Genomic DNA, 23429 nt, shown 5'->3' with positions numbered 1-23429 from the left:
TATTTGGACACGATATAATTTTGTTCTAAAAACTTATGCTATTTTATGAATTATATTTGTGTAAAACCATTTTTTGGACATTCGGCTTCAAGTTCCATGATACTACAATCATGGGGGCGAATAGCTTGCTAATCGCCGACTGAGACTTCGGTTTTCAGTTACCCTCAACCGGAATTTGAGGTTAAAACCGGAAAACGTGTCTAGTGTAAAAACTAGCATGACATTTTATAAAATCATAAAACGTTTTCACAAGGTCCAATTTTCCCTAAGGATCCAAATTTTTAAACCCTAATCACGAGTTTCATGTTTGTTTCTGTTGTCAGAATTTCGTTTCGTGTGGTGTGCGTGTGATTCAATAAAAATTGTGTAGTGTGCAAAACTATTCCATATAGCGTGTGTTTCATTTCGTGTAGTGTGTGTTGTGTGATCTTAATGTTCAATAAGGAAAAATATGTAATGTTCCGATTCTGTTCAAAGATGTAATTGCTTGAGGACAAGCAACATTCTAGTGTGGGGTATTTTGATATTGCTCTAAACATACATATTATTCGACGCAATATCACTTATATTTCATAGGTTTTTACCATCTACAAAGACATTCAATGCGCATTTCACGAGAAAAACGACAAAAGTAGACAAGAGCTTGCTATTTGAAGATTCGACGATAAAACGATGAGTTTAAATCAAATATATATCGAAAAAAAACGTTTATCCGAATTCAAGAACAAAGAAGACTGAAGAAAAAGGTTACACAAGTCGTCCAAAATGGTATATATCAATAAGGGATCAACAAAGAATAAACAAAAAGGAAAAAATGAAGAAAACTGTCGATTGGTCTTACACGAATCGTGTAACACTACACGAAACGTGTAGCCTTTTGGTCATACGCGAATCGTGTAGCCATACACGAAACGCGTAATGTTAGGCCAGATTACTGTTCCAGTTTCCAGAAGGGGGCGGCTACTTTTATGTTTTTAAAACAATTCTTTTGTCTAAGTGCTACAGTAAGTGGAGCTTTTTGACTCAACTACTACTTCAAGTTCAATGATAAATACGGAGTACTATCAACATAAAAGAGGAGGAGAATACAACACAAGTTTATACATATCAATTACTATACATAAATACTACTGTCATTTTATTACTCTGTAAAATTAGTTTCAAATATTTAGGGGGTATTGTTCGTGATTAAGGGTGTATTTGTACGCGTGAAAGGGGTGTTATTATTGTAATTTTCCTACCGTTTGAAGTTAATGAAAGTGAAGATATTTTAGTAAGTTTACTCTGTTAAAATTAGCGTTGTTATTATGTTTGCATATCTATATTTTTATGTTTACCCTAGTGTAATGAATAGCTAAATTTCCCTAGTGTTTGCTTAAATGTAGAGCCCCTAGTGAAATGGATTGTTACCATTTGTAAAAGTTAAAAATGTAACTTTAGTATTTTTAATATTGAGCCTAGTTAAAAGAACCATTGTTATGTAATTAGGTATTTAACCCTTGCCACTTAATTTATTAAATTTAAATAACGAAAGTTGTTTTTATTTACATAAATTAAGCTTCAACATTAAAAATGATCTAGACGAATTTATGGATAAGTTATTAACACCAATTTAGAAATAAACTTCGGTGGTTTGGGTAATATCAATAATTATATGACAGTGAAATTGTAAAAAGGGAAACCGTTACGATTTGGGTATTGGCGAAAGTCAAAACTAGGCTAGGTCTCAATTTAAATACTTAAGGAATAGTAGCTATCTAAAAAGAATCCGATGAAAATTAGATTTTATTTAGTTAGTCTTAACCTTATATTTATTCGAAAGAAAAATATAAAGTTTATTACTAAAACATTTTAAATAGGGCGTAAACTCAAAACAATCCATGGACCTAGGGGTGACACATTTAAGTAAACACTCCCATTTATCCCATTATTATTTCTTGTAAACGTATTATTATTATTATTTACGAATTATTATTATAAAATATAAAAAATTTCATAAAAATACTTAAAATTCGTACCAGACTGTTTGTCACATCGTATAAGTCATACGCGAATCGTGTATGGTCTACACGAAACGCGTATGCCTGTAAATCAAACTGTACGATCAGAATCACACAATTCGCGTAGGTTTTAAATTATACGCGATACGCGTATAAATACGCGATACGCGTAAGGTAATAACGCGGCTACAGTACCAGTTAGGGTAAAATTAGGGTTTTAATTATTTAATTATTTATATTTAGGTTATTACTATATAATTAATATTAGTTATTATAAAATACCTTAATACATGTTTTAACCTTATAATTAGTGTTAATTAAAAGTTTATAACTTATAATTAGTTTGTAATTAGTTAAATTACTATTCCTAATAATTTATATTAATATAATTAAAACTTGTCATTTAGTTAATTTAAATAAGTTTATATTATAATTACTCAAAACAAAATTCTAAACATATAGTTTTATTAAAAATTACTATTTTACTAATTACCATCTAGTAATATAATTAATGCATCATAATTAGCATAATTTCATTTAGTTCCTTTTTAAGTTATTTATTGTAATCTTGTAATTTTATTTATGAAGTAAATTAGTTAAGTTATTTTCTGTTACTGTTATATTATAAATTCCTAATCCAAAACCCCCTTTAATTAAGTTGACATCAAAGACTATTAAAAACTATTAAACACTCCATCTCCCTGTGGAACGAATCGGATTTACCAACAAACTAAACTACATGAATAGGACTAGTTGCCTATATATGTGTGAAATCAACCTGAATTCAACAAAATACCACATATACAATAAATCAATTCGTGTAACAAAACAACTCAAATCCGTTCATAAATAAAGGTTACGATCCAGCACATCAGTAATCAAAGTAGATCACCGTATTTAATTATAGAGATCTTAATTTCCATAAATCCCGAAGAATCAAATCTTTTAGATTTAGAAGATTTTCTTTAAATCCCTTGAATTCCGGAATTCAACCAAGGCAACGTCATAAGTTAAAACGAAACTTCATTTATTCATTTCACTCTTTTGTGATAGCTTCACTAGTACGCTTCACAGGATCGAATCGTTTTATCTATATTAATCAATAATGATAAAACTTTATTTAACAACTCATATTCGTCATGAAAACATTTTATTGTTAACCATGACCACCTCACTCAAATTTCGGGACGAAATTTCTTTAACGGGTAGGTACTGTGATGACCCGGGAATTTTCGACCAAATTTAAACTTAAATCTAAATATGAACTCGACACGATAAGCAAAGTCTGTATTATTGAGTCTCAAAATTTATGAACTGCATACATGAAACCGTTTGACCTTTGACTGTTCTCGACGATTCACGAACGATTAATTGTAAATAGATATGTATATATATATATATAATTATATATTTATATATATAAATAATTATAATTTTAAATATATTAACAAACCATTATATGCATTTGGTGTTATAGATAAATATCTATGTGTTAAACTGTAAACACGTTTGAAATTAATGATATGATTTATTATATAATTGTGTTTGTTTTGTTTAATCTTATCATACTACAAATATCTTATATTATATATATATACCACCCAAATATGCATAACACTCATCAACTCACTCAACTTTTAAGAAACCCATTAGTCAAGTAGTCTATATACTTGTTTATTCTATGGAATTTAATCAGTGAATCCATAATATATATACCCTAATAGTTTGTATCCTTTAGACTCAACTTTAAATTGTTAAGCAATTCATAATATAATAAAAATTAAAACCGTCGGTATAATAATAATGGCTACTAAATAAATGTGCACATTCTTTTATCTCTTTAATATAATATGATTATATCATATTATATATTCATGATACATGCAACCTTGAATTATTAACTTCAAACAACCACAAGCATACAAATTTACTATCTGCTTTTTAATTTTCTTCAAACCCCACACACCATCAATAATTACAAATTATTTCTATTCTTCTGCAATTTGTATACAAAGAGGTAGACAAGAAATAGACATCCACTAATTTTCTATATATCATTTACGTTGCAAGAGTTTCCACAACACAACACTACTTTAGCACTTACTAATCGAATCTTTCTACTTCCTTACTCCTATTCGACTCACTTTGGCCGAGAACTACATCAACCAAACACCCACCAAGCAACTCTAGCTATACCGTAGCAGCTTCTGTACTGCTTCAGAAGAGCATCCTTGAGACCACCACCTTTAGTTACCCATCGAACCACCATATCCGTTTGAACCACCCTACACACCACTTTTCATCACCAAACCCACCTTGAATCTCCTTGGTTCACGTTTGGTCCTCTTCTTCACCATATAACCTGTTGAATCACAATCACTCCCAAACTCACAAATACATTATTATGCAATCACATGAGGTAAAATAACATGATTTAGAAATGTGATATGCAATGAATATGAAAGGAAATTCTAAAGATTTCAATTTTTTTTTTTGCTTCTGCCACGATTTCAACTAAAATGACCCAGGCTATTCATAGTCTTAAAAACTTACAACGCATATGCCAACTACTCTATAATATACTAGTTGTTCAAGTCATCTAAAGAACCGGTATTTCATACTCATATTGTGATGTTAAACAAGCTCAATTGTTAATACTACATCTACTCTATGATGATTACCAAAGATGATGAAAATGAACCGTAAACCCACACCTTCTCATTCAACACCTTCCACCACCTTATGTAGTTTTGTTTTTGCAACTGGGATCAATTATCAAAGAACGCCACTACCACCATCTACTACAACTACTGCAGTTTACTTTCTGTTGATCGACACCAACACAAGTTGTTACACTGCAGGCCCTGTTTGGATCAATCTGTTTTACTGCTACTTACGTTTCCTGTGTTGCATATAAACACCACAAATACATCATATACCTGTTTCTGTCCAGGGTGAGAACACCACCACAACCTATCAATAAACTAAAAGTTGCTGCTGCTCCTATTCTCTACCTACAGCCAGAATAGGCTGCTAACTATAATCCTTGGTGAATATCAATCAGGTAAAAATCAACAAGACCTCAAGTATTATTCAAATTCTAAGTCTTTTATTATCAAATTACCTTCCAGATGTTCCTCAAGAAGTTATTAGATCGGTACTTGTATTAGATTATAAAACCCATAATAACCATCGGAATCATCACCTGCAAAACTATTTTCACATAACCACAATATCAAGAACTGTTAAAACTTGCTTTATATATTTTGTTTTCTCTCGCTAAGTATTCAAACCTAGAAATTCATAACCACTGTCGCCTGTTCCTATATTGTTTTGATCAGACCCATACAAATGCAACTATGTCGATTAATTTCATTTTTTTTCGATTACCATCATCAAAACACCAATCACATCATTTATTACTACTATTGTGTTACCATTTAAATATACAGAAATTATAAAAAAAAAAAATTAGAGACTTTAGGAAAATATAACAAACCAATTACCCATCTCATCAATTAAGGAACCGATTATTTGATCGATGGATGAAGGTTGATGATCAACGATGGAGACGAAGATTGAAGATGACCTCGAACAAGGATGATGATGAATCAACGATCTGCTATTCATCGATGATTTCTGTTTGATGGATCGGTTGATGATGAAGGCAAATTGTTGATTGAATTGTATGATGACGATTTTCTTTCTCTGCGTTTGGCTCTGCTAGTCTCGATCTAAATTGGGATCTACCAACAAAATGTGTTTTCTTATTAGGTATAAAATATAAATATTATTATTATTATTATTATTATTATTATTATTATTATTATTATTATTATTATTATTATTATTATTATTATTATTATTATTATTATTACTATTATTATTATTATTATTATTATTATTATTATTATGATGTGAATTATGGTTATTTTATTATTTTTATTATTAATATCATTATTAGTATTATTTTTAACATTATAATTATTATCATTATTAACTTTTATTAATAATAATATGATTATAATTGCAAATATTATTAAGTATATTTTCTATTATTATTATTATTATAAAATAATACAAAGTTTAATTAATTTTATCTTATCAAATAACTATTAAGTTATATAAAACTCTATTTAATACATATAACATAACGAAAAGTAATATTTTATATAACAAAATAGATATATGAAACATATATATTATTAATATGAAAAGTATATAAATAATAATTATGTATATTGTTCGATTACAACTATGTATATTAATGAATATACAAATGATATAGGTTCGTGAATCCGAGGCCAACCCTATACTTGTTCAATGTCGTTCTATGTATTTTTACTACAAAATACATTAGGTGAGTTTCATTATTCCCTTTTTAAATGCTTTCGCAATATATATTTTTTGGGACTGAGAATACATGCAAATGCTTTATTAACTGTTTTACAATATTTATATGCGTGAGTTTCATTTGCTCCCTTTTTAAATGCTTTTGCAATATATATTTTGGGACTGAGAATACATGCTCTGATTTTATAAATGTTTTACGAAATGGACACAAGTGATCGAAACTACATTCTATGGTTGGATTATCTAATCGAATATGCCCCTTTTTATATAGTCTGGTAATCTAAGAATTAGGGAACAGACACCCTAATTGACGCGAACTCTAAAGATAGATCTATCGGGCCCAACAAGCCCCATCCAAAGTACCGGATGCTTTAGTACTTCGAAATTTGTATCATGTCCGAAGGAGGATCCCGGAATGATTGGGATATTCTTATATGCATATTGTTAATGTCGGTTACCAGGTGTTCAATCCATATGAATGATATTTTTGTCTCTATGCATGGGACGTATGATTATGAGAAATGGAAGTATGAAATCTTGTGGTCTATTAAAATTATGAAATGATTTTTTATGATAAACTAATGAACTCACCAACCTTTGGGTTGACACTTTAAAGCATGTTTATTCTCAGGTACGAAAGAAATCTTCCGCTGTGCATTTGCTCATATTAGAGATATTACTTGGAGTCATTCATGACATATTTCAAAAGATGTTGCATTCGAGTCGTTGAGTTCATCAAGATTATTATTAAGTCAATTATATTTGGATATATTATGAAATGCTTTACATGCCTGTCAACTGTCGATGTAACGAAAGTTTGTCTTTTAAAAACGAATGCAATGTTTGTAAAATTTATCATATAGAGGTCAATTACCTCGCGATGTAATCAACTTTTGTGAATCGTTTGTAATCGATATGGACTTCGTCCGGATGGATTAGGACGGGTCATTTCACTTTACAATATGTCACCCTTTCTCGCCCAGACATTACCTTTGCAGTCAATAAAGTCTGTCAGTTTATGCACTCTCCTACTATCAATCACTGGTCCGCTGTTAAACGAATTCTTCGATATCTTAAAGGAACTGTTGACTATGGCCTTCTGATACAACACAATTATGAATTTCTTTTACATGCACACACTGATGCTCATTCCTCGTTTCTCAATGCTTTTTCGGATGCGGATTGGGCTGGTTGCCCAGATGACCGTCAATCCACCGGGGGATATGCCATATATTTGGGCTCGAATCTGATATCATGGTCTGCTAGAAAACAAAAGACTGTATCTAGGTCATCCACTGAATCCGAATACAAAGCATTAGCAGATACAGTTACTGAAATTACTTGGCTCGAATCCCTTCTACAAGAACTTCGAGTTCCCATGGCCACAATGCCTACCCTATGGTGTGACAATCTTGGTGCCACCTACTTATCAGCAAATCCTGTCTTTCATGCACGCACAAAGCATGTTGAAGTTGATTTTCACTTTGTTCGAGAAAAGGTAGTTGCGAAGAAACTTGCAGTCCAGTTCATATCTACTAATGATCAAATTGCTGATAAATTTACGAAACCACTTCTGTCACAAAGATTTGAGAATCTACGATCCAAGCTGCAGGTCGTTTCCCGCCCTTAGCTTGCGGGGGAGTACTAGACAAGATAGTTGAAGTGTAGGGTTATATTATGTAAATGTATATTCTATATATACATCCATCTTGTATCTGTATTAGACACACAATAACACAATCAATATACAAGTTCTTTCTTATCTCTGTTAATAGATGGGTAATTGGGGATTCTTTCAAAAGTACTACTACTACTGTATAGTCGGTTTATATAAATGTATTGTACATCATTACTTGAGGCCTTCCTTTGTTATATAAAAGAACTAAAATGTAAGCACTAATAAGCACTAATTGAAAGTTTGTTTGTTTTCATTCACATTAGTGTATATTATATTTCGTATAAGTATGATTATTTTCTTTCAGGCCTTGGTATGAATTTTAGTTTGTTACAAATGGACAACTATTTGATTCATGGATATCGCAAAAATGAATTTAGCAATATACAGAGTATATTGGGAACTACTGACCAAATGTAATTTAGTGTCAATTTTGACCCATTTATAACCTATGTGGTTTGGAAGAAGATATTTTCACAATTTGAACTACTTTTAGTTATGTGAAACTCTACTATCTTGCTTATAATTTCCTATTAACTAATACATATGTACTATGGATTAGTATATATATAAATATAATATACCAAACTTAATGACTGTATCTTTTTTATAAGGTTGATTTTATAAAACCTGTGAAATCACATGTCTTTAGACTATAAAGTAGCTAGATAATTCGGGGATATCTTACATAGCTAAAGAATTTGGGCATATCTTTGCCATGTTATCTTTCCATATATTCAGTAATATAAATTTAAGTGCTCTACCAGCGGTAGCTAAATGAGTTGTTTAGCTACCTGCCTGACTCTCTTAACGAGAGGTCAGAAGTTCGACTCCGGTGGCCTGTAACATTGCACTCAATATTATCCATGACCTGAAGTATCCACCCAGGTCGTCTTTCGCTTAGTGCGGGGCAGCGGGGAGGGGGGTTTTACCGGCCATGCCCTCGTATTGATCCGGGTTTCCCCCAGGACAGTAGTTGGGGACGGGTTATGCAACTACGAGAGATTAACGCGTAGGTGGTTAAGTCCTCCTGGGTGATCCCAAACTGATGTCAAAAATAAAAAAAAATAAAAAAAATGAGTTGTTTAAGTGGGTGACAACACAAGGTACTACTTGTGTGGGTCAAATGGGCCGGGCCGGTCTAATTTGAATTATAGTATGTTAATTGTTTAACATTCTAACCACCCCTAAAGCTTGGCGATCTAGCTAAATACTGAGTATACCAATTCTCGCTTTCCGAATTCAACAGCTAACTACTACTCCTTTGTTCTATTTGGTTTGACAAGATGCATTATTTTGTTGGGTTAAGCTTATATTCATATTGGGCTAAATCTTAGATAAACTCTGTATAAATTTAGATATATAACTGGTCCGGACCGGCCCGCGCGTTGCGGCAGGGGCTTTTGGACTGCGTATTCATATTTAACGTAGCGGTGTGTATTTACAAAGGGGAACACGGCTCATGTGTTAAGCGCCGTTTTAGATGTCGTTGTGTTAAGCGTTTTTTAAAAAGTATTCGTTTCAAACGTAGTTAGTTTTGTTTTGTTCAATAAATTTTTTCGGGTGTAACGGTGCTGTCGGAAAAATTTAACTCGCGGCGAGCAGAAAGATACGGGTTGTCGTTGTGTTTAGCGTTTTTTAAAAAGTGTCCGTTTCGAACGTGGTTAGTTTCGTTTTGTTCATAAAATTATTTTGAGTCTGACACTGCCGTCGAAAGAATTTAACTCGTGGCGAGCGGGAAGATACGGGTTGTCGTTGTGTTTAGCGTTTTTTTAAAAATTGTCCGTTTCGCGTATAGTTAGTCCCGTTGGGTTCGTAAGATTTTTCGTAATTGAATGGTGGTCTCAAAAAAATTTAACTCGCACCGAGCGAGAAGATATGGCCCGTTATAAATTAAGGTGGAATTAGTTTCTTTTATTTTAATAAAATTGTATATTTACACTTTTAACCCCTGAGAAAGTGTAAACTTGAGGGGTCGTTGTGTAAATATAGCCGAAGTTGAGGGACCGTTTGTAATGTGAACGCAAACTCAAAACTACAATCCGATTTAACTTAAACTACACATATTCTCACCACATTTAGTAATCAACTAGTCCGGACAGGCCCGCGCGTTGTGGCGGGGGCTTTCGGCCTGCGTATTCATATTTAACGTAGTGTTGTGTATTTACAGAGGAGAATACGACCCATGTGTTAAGCGCCGTTTTAGATGTCGTTGTGTTAAGCGTTTTTTAAAAAGTATCCGTTTCGAACGTAGTTAGTTTTGTTTTGTTCAATAAAATTTTTCGAGTGTAATGGTGCTGTCGGAAAAATTTGACTCGCGGTGAACAGAAAGAAATGAATTGAAGATGGCCCGAGGTGTTTAGCATTTTTTGAAAAGTGTCCGTTTCGCGTATAGTTATTCCCGTTGGGTTCGTAAGATTTTTTTCGAGTTGAACGGTGGTCTCGAAAAAATTTAACTCGCACCGAGTTAGAAGATAGGGCCCGTTATAAATTCGGGTGGAATTAGTTTCTTTTATTTTAATAAAATTATTTATTTGCACTTTTTACTCATGAAAAAGTGTAAACTTGAGAGGCCATTGTGTAAATATATACTCGAAGTTGAGCGACCGTTTGTAATGTGAACGCAAATTCAAAACGACGATCCGATATAACTGAAACGACGGAAATCACCACCACTTTTAGTATATAAGTATTAGTATTAATTAATATTAATATTAATATGAATATTAATATTAATTAATTAATTAATTTAACTTAAACTACAAATATTCTCACCACATTTAGTATATAAGGGTTAATTTGGGTATAACACTTAAAATAAGCAATGTACGAGCTTGGGCTACATTGCACTTGAACTTGGGCTGCGGGCCTGCTGTTCCTGTTCCTACTTTGGTGATTCCATTTGGCCATAACATCTTGGGACAAGACTACAGAATGAGTGATGATATGTACACAACCACTTTTTACACATACACAATCAAATATGCTTTACAGTGTTGTACAGTACAATACTGTAAAGCATGTTTGGTTGTGTATGTGTAAAAATTGGCAGGGTTAGTAGACAGTGAGAACAAAGCAGTAGACAGACATTTACAAAGTAGTCGACTGTCTACTGCCTTGTTGTTGCTGTCTACTGCCTTGTTAGTGTCTACAAGGCAATAGACAGCAACAACAAGGCAGTAGACAGAAACAAGGCAGTAGACGGTCGACTACTTTGTAAATTTTGTCTACCACCTTTATCTCACCATCGACTAGTTTGTAAAAATGGTAGTAGACGACAGATAAAAGTGGTAGACGGAAATCCCGTCTACCGTGTAAAAAGACAATTTTTTAAAAAAAATGTATTTTGTTTGAAGCCCTTAAAAAAAATTGTATTTTGAAGAATTTCCCTTTTTTTTTAATCTAATAGCAAAATAAGAAAGTTAACATCCAAATTCTACAAGGAAAAACTTAAACAAAATCCCCAAAACTTAGATAGAAATTCTAATTAAAATCATACAACATAAATTAACTAAAAGCAAACACTTAAAACTACTAACACACGCATGACATCAGATGGAGATGGTTTACATGAACACAGCAAAATGTTTTATCCCTCCATTATTTCTAACAGCTGGGAATTATTTAACCTATAAAAAAAAATCTAAAAGTAAATAAATTTTGATGCCATGGGCTTTCTTATTGCTCAAAGGCGCCTTTCCCTGAGGTGAAGACAATGATGTTACAGTGAAGCCACAGCACAAGTTGAACCACATACTACAATGGCGGTGCCAAATCAACACCAACTAGGTTTATTTCTACATCTGGGAATGATTGCCTTTCATGAGGTGAAAACAATAATGTTACAGTGAAGCAAAAGCACAAGTTGAACCACATACGATGGCGGTGCCAAATTAACACCAACTTGGTTTATTTCTACATCTGGGAATTATTGCTTTTCCTGAGGTGAAAACAATGATGTTACAGTGAAGCCATAGCACAAGTTGAACCACATACGATGGCGGTACCAAATTAACACCAACTTGGTTGTATCCAAGCATGAAAGTTGATATGAGATTTGGCTCCCAAGAAACCCCCTAAACATTTTTTCATGATTTTTCCTCCATCGGATGATGATGTGTGATACGTGTGTGTTTCAAGTGAGTACCACACGAGCTGTGGGAAGTAGATCTTGTTCTCCATTTCAGGCGTCTTGGCATCAACGCAAACAGATGTCGTACCACCACCAACATATATCGTACCACCAACATATATTGTGTGCTTCCCTATACCATCTATTTTCTCCCATTTATCCTCATCATCGTTTCGTTTAAATACTTCAACTTCTCCAAACTCATCACCCACTATGACAAGTAAAAGATGTTCATCATCACAATTCATCAAGAAATATTGTGCGTTGCTGCTGCTGCTACTACTACTTATCGGTGGTGGTGGTGCTTTCGCTAAAATAGTTTTTCGAACCTGTCCTTCACCCAAATTCTTAAATAAGATGACTTCTCCATCTTTACCCAATGCGTAAACATCTCGCCCAATAAATGTTAAAGAATATTTACAATCATAAGAATCACCAATACGGACGATACGCCAGAATGACGGTTCCCAAGCTCCTCCTCCTCCTCCTCCTACTACCGAGTAGATGAACATCCATTGTCCATCATATGCAAATCCAGCAACTATACAATTATTAGAGGAATTAGGTGGTGCTGAGAAGCATAAGCTTCGTATGTTACCGGGTGATTTCGGAAGCTTGCAAACATCTTTTGTAAAGGGGTTGAAAAACAACGGACATTCGAATTTTCTGCTCTCAAACAACAACCAACCATACCTCGAACAATATATACGGTTTTCCAGAATCGATAATAGCACATCTGAATTCTTCTTCATAAAGTAGTTATCACCCGACACCGGATCCGTAAAACTGACAATCCCTCGATGTTCATCTAAAACCATCAGCCAGGGTGAGTTTAACAAATAATTATGCAGTCTTCTTAATGATGACTCGTTGCTCCAACGTATCGGAGGTGCAGCTAGACGACATAATTTGCATGTAGCACGCAAGTTCAGGTACTCCACACCCACACATTGTTCCATGATAATCATCCGCAACACATCAAACGGAATATTGAGCAAGCGTGATCCGTTATGCTCCAAAACCTCGTCTAATGTTACTACTCTCGCATCCTTTTCTTGTTTGAAAGTAGTTGTGCATTTAGCTTCCACATCATCCTCTTCTAGCCTACATGATCGATCAAGTATTATTATCTTTCATCATCATTGCAATTGCAATTGCAAAAATGGGTTCAATGATTTATAACAGTAAACTACATCCACTGTTCAATGATTAATTAGTATGTATATTTTTCCGTATACATTTACGATTTAATATGAAATCATGTTTAACTCATATGTTTCTATTATCACGATTGAAGACGGTCTTAATATAACATAATGACGTAAACCAGCAAATTTTGCGGGTTCTTAAGCTAGTTAATAATAATAATTAATAATAATTAATAATTAATAATTAATAATAATAATAATAATATAATAATAATAATAATAATAATAATAATAATAATAATAATAATAAAAATATATATAGATAGATGAGCATAAGGAAAATCAAGTAAAATAATATACAGTAATTAATTACCTTGTTCCTTCCCACATGGACACATGGGTTGTTGAGACGACTCGCGAAGGCATAGGAGACGGGATGATGGTTCTATCTCTGACATGGTACAAGTGTACTATTTCGTCCATTCTGTCACGGATGTGTATATAACCACCGCCACCCCCTAACTCGAAGCCAACTGCCGGGTTATAATATATGGAGCCATCACGGCCAAGATCCGCAAAAAAGATACCATCTTTCAAGTCATTCATTTCTTCCCACATAAGTCGGGTAATGTCTAAGTCTTCAAACTCATCAAAATCGACTTCTTCCACTATGATACCACTCACGTCCCATTTCTTGAGGCATTCCAAATCTTCCGACTTTATGCTACTAGTGTCCAATCGAAACAAAGACACATCAACAATTTTCTTGGTGTTCCAAAGATAACAAACGTTAACGCAAAACAATTCGGTACCATATCCTTTAATAAAAGAATCGTATCTACCACGGGTAGATTCGGAAACAGGACAAGCCCCAAACATCACAAGTTGAATAATAACTTCTCCTCCTTTGCCCTTTACTGGTACAATATCAACTTGTATGAGCACATGACCGATAAAACAATCGGAAATTACAGCGTATATTTTATCATTGCAACAAGTTAGGCTACGTAGAAATTGACCGTCATGTGTCATTCTCTTGAGCTGTTTAGCATATGACATTTCAGTCCATCTCATCCTCTTCTTTTTTTTACAATTTAATAACCGGCAAAAGACAAATGTAGGTGCATCACATCTCCTTAACAAAAGGACTGAATCAGGATCTTCAGGAGGACCAGTCAACAAACATTCATCTATAGATTTACCATCTCCATCTTTCAAAATCAGAGGGGGAAAACGTACAAGCTTCAAACTCACTGGGTTCCAAAGAGACCACATAACATTATCTGGATGGTTTGATAGAATCAACCAGCCATGGAAACAACCTCGCACACGTCTTCCATAAAGCTCGGGGATTTGACACTGATATTTAACCAACGGCGGGTCGTCTAGTGTAGACAAGAATTCTGTATCAATTCCATCCTCTTCGAGATTCTGAACAATAAACCATGGATACTTTTGGGAAAATAATAAAGGAGGCAACTTTTCACATGGTGGTGGTGATGATGATGATGATGATGAACCCATACAAACCACCCCCTGCTGCTGCTGCTCATCATGCTGCTCCATCTAACAAACAACAAGTTGATAACTATTAATTCACACACTCACTTTTAATCATGTAACAGTCAGAATCAAATCATTCAGTGTGTTAAAACCAGCACTACATCAATATTTCCTTGTTCAGATGATGAACATATAATAACAATAATTAGCACATAACTCACCACCCAGACATACTAGTTTTTATTTTATTTATATTATGTTATCCTAAAGCTGCTTAATTAATACTACTACTTATTAAGTTGCACAACTTCATGGCTCAAACTTCATCACTGCCCCAACTCAACTTAAAAGGTTTTTATTAAAAGTAAAGTAATAATCACACAAAACTTTTTGACCACCACCAACAACCACCACATAAAGACTTAATTCCGATCAGACTATTACCTAATTATCACACAAAACTTTTAAAATAATCAAAATTCTATCAACCCGATTTACAAATTTTTTTATTTTTATTTTTTTATATAAAAAAGGCTTTATTTTTATCAACATTTTAGTCAGCCCCTTTGAACCAGTATCAATAGGATCCAACCCCGAATCACAAAAAAGTAACTCACCGCCCAAAAAACTCGATTTTTAAGATAATAAGAATACTATTTTAAATAGATTAATGTATGTATAGTTTATAGATCGAATTCAAACCTCAAACTTCGTGACTCCCCCAAACCCCATTTGCAAACTTAAAAAAGGCTTGATTTTTTATCATCAAAACTTCAGTAAATCCCTTTGAACCACAAACAAAGAGACAATTGCTTGACCACCACCAACAACAACGATAAAAAGACTTACTTTTGATCAAATAACTACCTAATAACAGTAAAAAGAATAAAAATAATAGTGTTCGTATCAAAATTTTAGCAAAAAGTATCAGTAGGATCCAACCCGAATCACAAACAAGTAATCACCACTACTCAAAAGAGTAGATTTTTAAGATAATTAGATAACAATTTTTAAGAGATTAATTTAATTTATAGATCAAATTCAATCCTCAAACTTCATGACTCCCCAAACCCCATTTACAAACTTCAAAAAGCTTGATTTTTATCATCAAAACTTCAGTAAATCACTTTGAACCACAAACAAGGAGATAATTGCTTGACCACCACCAACAACGACGATAAAAAGACTTAATTTTGATCAAATAACTACCTAATAAATAATAATCATAAAAAGAATTAAAAAAACTGTGTTTGTATCGAAATTTTAGCAAAGAGTATCAGTAGGATCCAATCCCAACCACAAACAAGTATTCACCACCCAAAAGACTCGATTTTTAAGATAAGTAGATAACAATTTAAAATAGATTAATTCAATTTATAGTTTTTAGATCGAATTCAAACCTCAAACTTCATGACTCCCCAAACCCCATTTACAAACTTAAAAAAGGCTTGATTTTTTATCATCAAAACTTCAGTAAATCCCTTTGAACCACAAACAAAGAGACAATTGCTTGACCACCACCAACAACAACGATAAAAAGACTTACTTTTGATCAAATAACTACCTAATAACCGTAAAAAGAATAAAAATAATAGTGTTCTTATCAAAATTTTAGCAAAAAGTATCAGTAGGATCCAACCCGAATCACAAACAGGTAATCACCACCACTCAAAAGACTCGATTTTTAAGATAATTAGATAACAATTTTCAAGAGATTAATTTAATTTATAGCTTATAGATCAAATTCAATCCTCAAACTTCATGACTCCCCAAACCCCATTTACAAACTTCAAAAAGCTTGATTTTTTATCATCAAAACTTCAGTAAACCACAAACAAGGAGACAATTGCTTGACCACCACCAACAACGACGATAAAAAGACTTACTTTTGATCAAATAACTACCTAATAAATATAAATAATAATCATAAAAAGAATAAAAAAACTGTGTTTGTATCGAAATTTTAGCAAAGAGCATCAGTAGGATCCAATCCCAACCACAAACAAGTAATCACCACCCAAAAGACTCGATTTTTAAGATAAGTAGATAACAATTTTAAATAGATTAATTCAATTTATAGTTTATAGATCGAATTCATACCTCAAACTTCATCACCACTTAAAAGACTCGATTTTTAAGATAATTAGATTACAATTTTCAATAGATTAATTCAATTTATAGTTTTTAGATCGAATTCATACCTCAAATTTCAATAGATTAATTCATAGTTTATAGATCGATTTCATACCTCAAATTTCGAAGCCAGCTGATTAAATCGAATGCTTACACGGACTTTTGTCCAACTTATATTTATCGAACACAAATTCTCTCTTCGTTGTAGGGTTAAGATACGGGAAGATCGAAGTACGGATACACATTATTTATATTTATATTTATATTTATATTTATATTTATATTTATATTTATATTTATATTTATATTTATATTTATATTTATATTTATATTTATATTTATATTTATATTTATAATCTATATTTATATTTATAATTTATTTTTACTTTTATTTTTATTTGCACTTATAACTATTTATAACTAGTCCGGGTCTGGCCCGCGCGATGCGTTGGGGCTTTCGGCTTGTGTATTCATATTTAACGTAGTGTTGTGTATTTACAGAGGGGAAAACGGTTCATGTCCTAAGCGCCATTTTAGATGTCGTTGTCTTAAGCATTTTTTAAAAAGTGTCCGTTTCAAACAGAGTTAGTTTTGTTTTGTTCATAAAAAATTTCCGAGTGTAACGGTGCTGTCGGAAAAATTTAACTTGCGGTGAACAGAAAGATACGGGCTGTATCGTGTTAAGCGTTTTTTAAAAAGTGTTCGTTTCGCGTATAGTTAGTCTCGTTGGGTTCGTGAGACTTTTTCGAGTTTAACGGTGGTCTCGAAAAAATTTAACTCGCACCGAGCGAGAAGATAGAGCCCGTTAAAAATTCGGGTATAAATAGTTTCTTTTGTTTTAATAAAATTATATAATTACGCTTTCTACCCCCGAGAAAGTGTAAACTCGAGGGGTCGTTGTGTAAAGTAACTGGAAGTTGATGGATCGGTTGTAGTATGAATGCACACTCAAAACTACATTCCGAAACAACTGAAACTATACTTCCGGCTATGAGTTTTAGTATATAAGAGTTAGAGTTAATTATATTATATTATATTATAAATATAGAAAAATAGAAGATATGAAACAGTTGAAAGTACATGTACTTAGCTAAAAAGACTTTGACCCATGTACCTATACCTAACTTTTAGGAGTACTCCGTATTATTTATATATATACTAATAGATAAAACATTGTTTCACTATTCACCAATAGTAACCAGGGGTATTTTCGTCATTTCATTTTTTTCCCAACGATAAAATAAGCAACTTTCGTAAAAGAACCAACCCTTCAATGTTATCAAAAGATGTCGAAAAAAAATACTTTTTTACAAAAAAATCAACTAACTTTTTTCTCTCTCTTTTCTTCCTCAACGATAAAAGACGCAACTTTCATAAAATGAACAACCCTTCAATGCTACCAAAATATGTCGAAAAATATTCTTTTTCACAAAAGGAACAACCCTTCAATGTTAGATGTATAAAAAAATTCTTTTTACAAAATAGATCAAGACTTTTTTTTACTCGCATTCAAAATGGAGTCCCCTGTGACGACCCGAGAATTTCCGACTAAATTTAAACTTAATCTTTATATGATTTCGATACGATAAGCAAAGTTTGTAATATTGAGTCTTAAAATTTTTGAACTATTTACATGAATTCAGTTGACCTCTGACTATTTCCAACGATTCACGAACATTGGTTTATATATATATATATATGTATATATATATATGTATATATATATATATATATGTATATATATATATATATACACACACACACACTTTATATGACTTAAAACCATAACATACAATTTAGTTGTTAGAATTAATAATGTAAGATAATTTATAATATAAAATAAAAATTTTGTAATTTAAATTGTAATCATAGATAAAGTATTTTGAAAAATATAAACTTTGATTATTTTATTTAGAAATACACGATTTCATTTTTCTTAGTTAATAACGAATACTTATATATACAATTGTGGGTTGATATATATAGAATATATATAAAATTTTTAATACTTGATTATTATAGGTATATTGTAATGTATATATATAATTTATTAATCAATTTATAAATATTATATGCAGAAATTTATAATACTTCATTCTATATGAGTATTTATATGTTAATAATAATTTGTTATATTGATATTATTACTACATCCAATATTAATATCAATATTAGTATTATTAATTTGATTATTTTGAATATATAACAGATAGATATAGAATTTGATATATATAAATTATTATATTATTATTAGTATTAATAGTATTAATATTACTAATAATATTAATATTATTATAATTAGTATTATTATTATCATTAATAATGTTATTATTAACATTTTTATTATTATTATGATAATTAATATATTATTATTACTTATTAATATTATTTATTAGTTTATTGAATTCACTGATTATGGATTAATCAATATTATTTAAAAACATTTCATTAGTAATATTAACATATTATTATATTTAATATATTTATTAATTATTAATTATTAATATTAAAACATAATTTATATAATATAGATATATACACGTGCAAATGGATACCTGTATCTGTTCTTTTTATTTTTGTTTTTTTCTATCTTTCTGTTGTCCTGTGAACCATTGTCGACTTCCATCCATAACAAAACAGAAATTTTTTCATTATTATTGTTAATTCAATCAATCAATAGATTATATATTCAGCTGCCTTTCGTAAAAATCAGAGAACAAACATTTAAAAAAAAAACCATCGGTACCTCTATTAACCTACTTTTTGGCCAAAAATTAAAATCGAACCAGTTATCAAAATCTAATAATGCAGTTACCTTAGGAATCTTCCATTCAAACTACCTCCAAAATCTCAGGTTCCAATTCATCTTCTTGATCAAGAATTTCGAAGTCAAAGGTTTAAAGGAAAAAAAGTCAACATTTGTTCTTTGAACAAATTCAAGTTCGTGTTTAGTTTTAAGGTTCAATTAATGATTCCAATAGTTTTAGGGATTGTTTTTCAATGTGTTTCGTTTTATAATTATGGTCCAAATCGTACTAAAGAACGAATTTAATTTTTTTTTTCCTTCCAAGACAGCGACGAGCAGGAGGACTGTTTGCATTTTTGTTATTTTTATTTTTACTCTTTCAACTAATATAAACCGTTAATATTAAATTGTTATTATTTTAAAGAATCTAAGCATGTTAATTCGTAGTTTTGATTATTTTTTTAAGTTCATGAATCGTTGTAAAAAAAAATTTTAAGGAAGAAGAAGAAGTAGCAACTATTACGGGTTATATATTTATTATTGGGTACTTTATCAGAAAGAAAACAGACGGAAGAGTAAGAGTGGTTAAGTGTGATGGTAAGGGAGTTGAAGGTCGCGGGTTCAAGCCTCGGTGGAGTTATTTTTTTTATTTTGAAGAAGAACATGGAACACAGGAGAGTGTGGGTTAAATAGATTAGGATATGTAATAAAACAGAAAATTGAAGATAGATGAACGGTTATAAGGGGTGTCGGGTGTGAGAGAGGTCACGGGTTCGAGCACGGTCCAGGGCATTTCTATTAGGAAAAGCTTTTGGGGGTATACACTCCTATTATTATTTCATTTATTATTATTATTATTATTATTATTATTATTATTATTATTATTATTATTATTATTATTATTATTATTATTGTTGTTGTTGTTGTTGTTAATGTTGTTAATACTAATTATTATTATTATTGTTTTTGATATGATGAGTATTATTATTATTAACATTATTATTATGATTATTATCCTTATCATTATTAGTATTATTATTATAATTATTAACATAAATATCACTCTTAACCATATCATTATTATTATTATTAGTATTATCATTATCACTATTATCATTAGTAGTAAAATTGTTAAAGTCATTATTATTATCAATATTAGTATTATTATTATTATTACCCTTATTACTAATGTAACTTTATTTTCAAACCTGTCGTTAAAACTAATATTATCATTAAAAGTAACATCTTTACTATCATCATTATTAGTAGTAGTATGATCAATATCATTATTATTAAAAGTATTATGATTATGACAATAAAAGTCTTAAAGATATTATCATTAAGATTATAAGAATATATATAAATGTATAGATTTAAAAACTATGGATAAAATTTTAATTTAAGTGAATTACTAATTATTAGTATTATTATTAATAAAGTTATTATTATTATTACTAAAAGAGTCAGTATTATCAAAACTAGCATTTTTTTAAATAAATATTTTATATATAAAGATATACTTATTATGTATACTATAATTATATTAAAATTTCATATAGATATTAATCATTTTAAAAACAAATACAAAATAAATATATAGATAACATATAATCTAAGATATAATATAAGTAAACGTTTTTAAATGGAATGTAGTATAAATTCAATGTAACTACAAATATATAAATAATATATATAATAATAAATGGATGAATGTGATTTCCATTATATTTATTAATAGATATACAAATGATATAGGTTCGTGAATCCGAGGCCAACCCTGCATTGTTCAGTTGTGCAATGTCGTCATATGTATTTTTACTACAAAATACATTATTGTGAGTTTCATTTGCTCCCTTTTTAAATGCTTTTGCAATATATATTTTTGGGACTGAGAATACATTCGCTTTTATAAATGTTTTACTAAATAGACACAAGTAATCAAAACTACATTATATGGTTGAATGATCGAAGCCGAATATGCCCCTTTTTGCTTGGTAGCCTAAGAATTAGTAAACCGATCTACTTATTGACGCGAATCCTAAAGATAGATCTATTGGGCCTAACAAACCCCATCCAAAGTACCAGATGCTTTAGTACTTCGAATTCATTTTTATCATGTCCGATGGATGTCCCGGAATGATAGGGGATATTCTTATATGCATCTTGTTAATGTCGGTTACCAGGTGTTCAATCCATATGAATGATATTTTTGTCTCTATGCATGGGACGTATATTTATGAGAAATGAAAATAAAAATCTTATGGTCTATTAAATGATGGAAATGAATGATTATGATAAACTAATGAACTCACCAACCTTTTGGTTGACACTTGAAAGCATGTTTATTCTCAAGTTTGAAAGAAATCTTCCGCTGTGCATTTGCTCATTTAGAGATATTACTTAGAGTCTTCATGAAATATTTCAAAAGACGTTGCATTCAAGTCGTTGAGTTCATCAAGATTATTATTAAGTCAATTATAGTTGAATATATTATGAAATGGTATGCATGCCGTCAACTTTCGATGTAATGAAAGTTTGTCTTTTAAAAACGAATGCAATGTTTGTAAAATGTATCATATAGAGGTCAAGTACCTCGCGATGAAACCAAATGTAATGTATTCGTCCGGATGGATTAGGACGGGTCGTGACATGTGGTATCAGAGCGGTGGTCTTAGCGAACCAGGTTCTGCATTGATGTGTCTAACTGATCAGTCGTTAGGATGCATTAGTGAGTCTGGACTTCGACCGTGTCTGCATGTCAAAAGTTTTGCTTATCATTTTTTGTCGAAAATTGCCTGTTTATTATTCTTAGTCTAGACACATCTTACTGCATTGATTGCATGAATAGTGTATAGACAAATTCATATCTTAGCGTATCTATTACTTTAGATTTTATCTGACACATTTCCATAATTCCCTCCGTAATTTACGGGATCTTCTGTACTATAGACAGGTAATCTATGTAATTAGAATATCATCCGATATCCGAACATCATTTCATATCAAAAACCCTTTATCTTACCGTACCTGATGGAACTCACAACTAGTTCAAGTCCCTCGAATTCCGATAAGCTATTCGGATAGTTATTCCGACCGCTATTTCGATATGGATATTCACCTAAGCTCCGAAAGCCGTGTAATCGGAATGGATCAACCAATTATCCATCACCTATTTTGGATGAAATGGGGATGGGTTCATAGTCGACTAAACCAATGAAGACAAGAAGAAAGCGATCCTTTCCACCCATCGATTTTCCCTCTTGGCGAAAAACCTGAAGCACTTACCGGCGAACCTGTTCGAAACACCATTTTCTCTCTCATTTTCCAAATATCTCGCCACGATTATATTCTATCTAAAATTCTAAACCTTATTCATCCGCTCGTTCCAACCGACAATCATCCCGGAATAATAGAAGAAGTCAATGAATTTCGCGCTCGAGTAGTGACTTTGGAGAATATGATGCAAAATTTACCAGCTTCAGCAACATTGTCACAACCCAGAAAATTTCGACTAATTTTAAATCGAACTCTCGATACGATATTGTATTTTTGACACGATAAGCAAAGTCTGTTAGGTTGAGTCACAAAATTTTTGAACTTATTTACATGAAATTATTTGACCTTTGGTTATTTCCGACGACTCACGACACAAATACTTGTAAAAATAGATATGCATATATATGAATATACTAATTGTTAGGATTAATTATATAAACAACTTATGATTAAATAAACGCGT

General features: G+C 31.5%; 1 protein-coding gene across 1 annotated transcript; it reads right to left on the bottom strand.

Annotated features, from left to right (window-relative positions):
• Positions 1 to 11478: 11478 nt before the first annotated feature.
• LOC139871684 (uncharacterized) lies at positions 11479 to 15582 on the bottom strand. The gene is made up of 3 exons (XM_071859411.1): positions 15514 to 15582; positions 13682 to 14874; positions 11479 to 13264 (listed from the first exon to the last, which is right to left on the bottom strand). Exons 1-3 carry the CDS (start codon positions 15541 to 15543, stop codon positions 12040 to 12042), a joined length of 2448 nt encoding a protein of 815 aa, XP_071715512.1. The 5' UTR covers positions 15544 to 15582; the 3' UTR covers positions 11479 to 12039.
• Between the last annotated feature and the right edge of the window lie 7847 nt (positions 15583 to 23429).

This window comes from Rutidosis leptorrhynchoides, chromosome 10, assembly GCF_046630445.1.
Source record: "Rutidosis leptorrhynchoides isolate AG116_Rl617_1_P2 chromosome 10, CSIRO_AGI_Rlap_v1, whole genome shotgun sequence".
Classification (NCBI taxonomy): Eukaryota; Viridiplantae; Streptophyta; class Magnoliopsida; order Asterales; family Asteraceae; genus Rutidosis; species Rutidosis leptorrhynchoides.
This window is presented reverse-complemented; position numbering and strand designations above follow the sequence as displayed.

What these genes read in the sequence shown, in the direction of transcription:
- LOC139871684 (XM_071859411.1), bottom strand. Translation starts at nt 15,543, where the DNA reads ATGGGGTTTGGGGGAGTCACGAAGTTTGAG. An exon ending in GGGGAGTCACGAAGTTTGAG is followed by an intron (nt 14,875 to 15,513) that starts GTTTGAATTCGA and finishes GTTGTTTGTTAG; the next exon opens with ATGGAGCAGCATGATGAGCA. An exon ending in TCCATGTGGGAAGGAACAAG is followed by an intron (nt 13,265 to 13,681) that starts GTAATTAATTAC and finishes TCGATCATGTAG; the next exon opens with GCTAGAAGAGGATGATGTGG.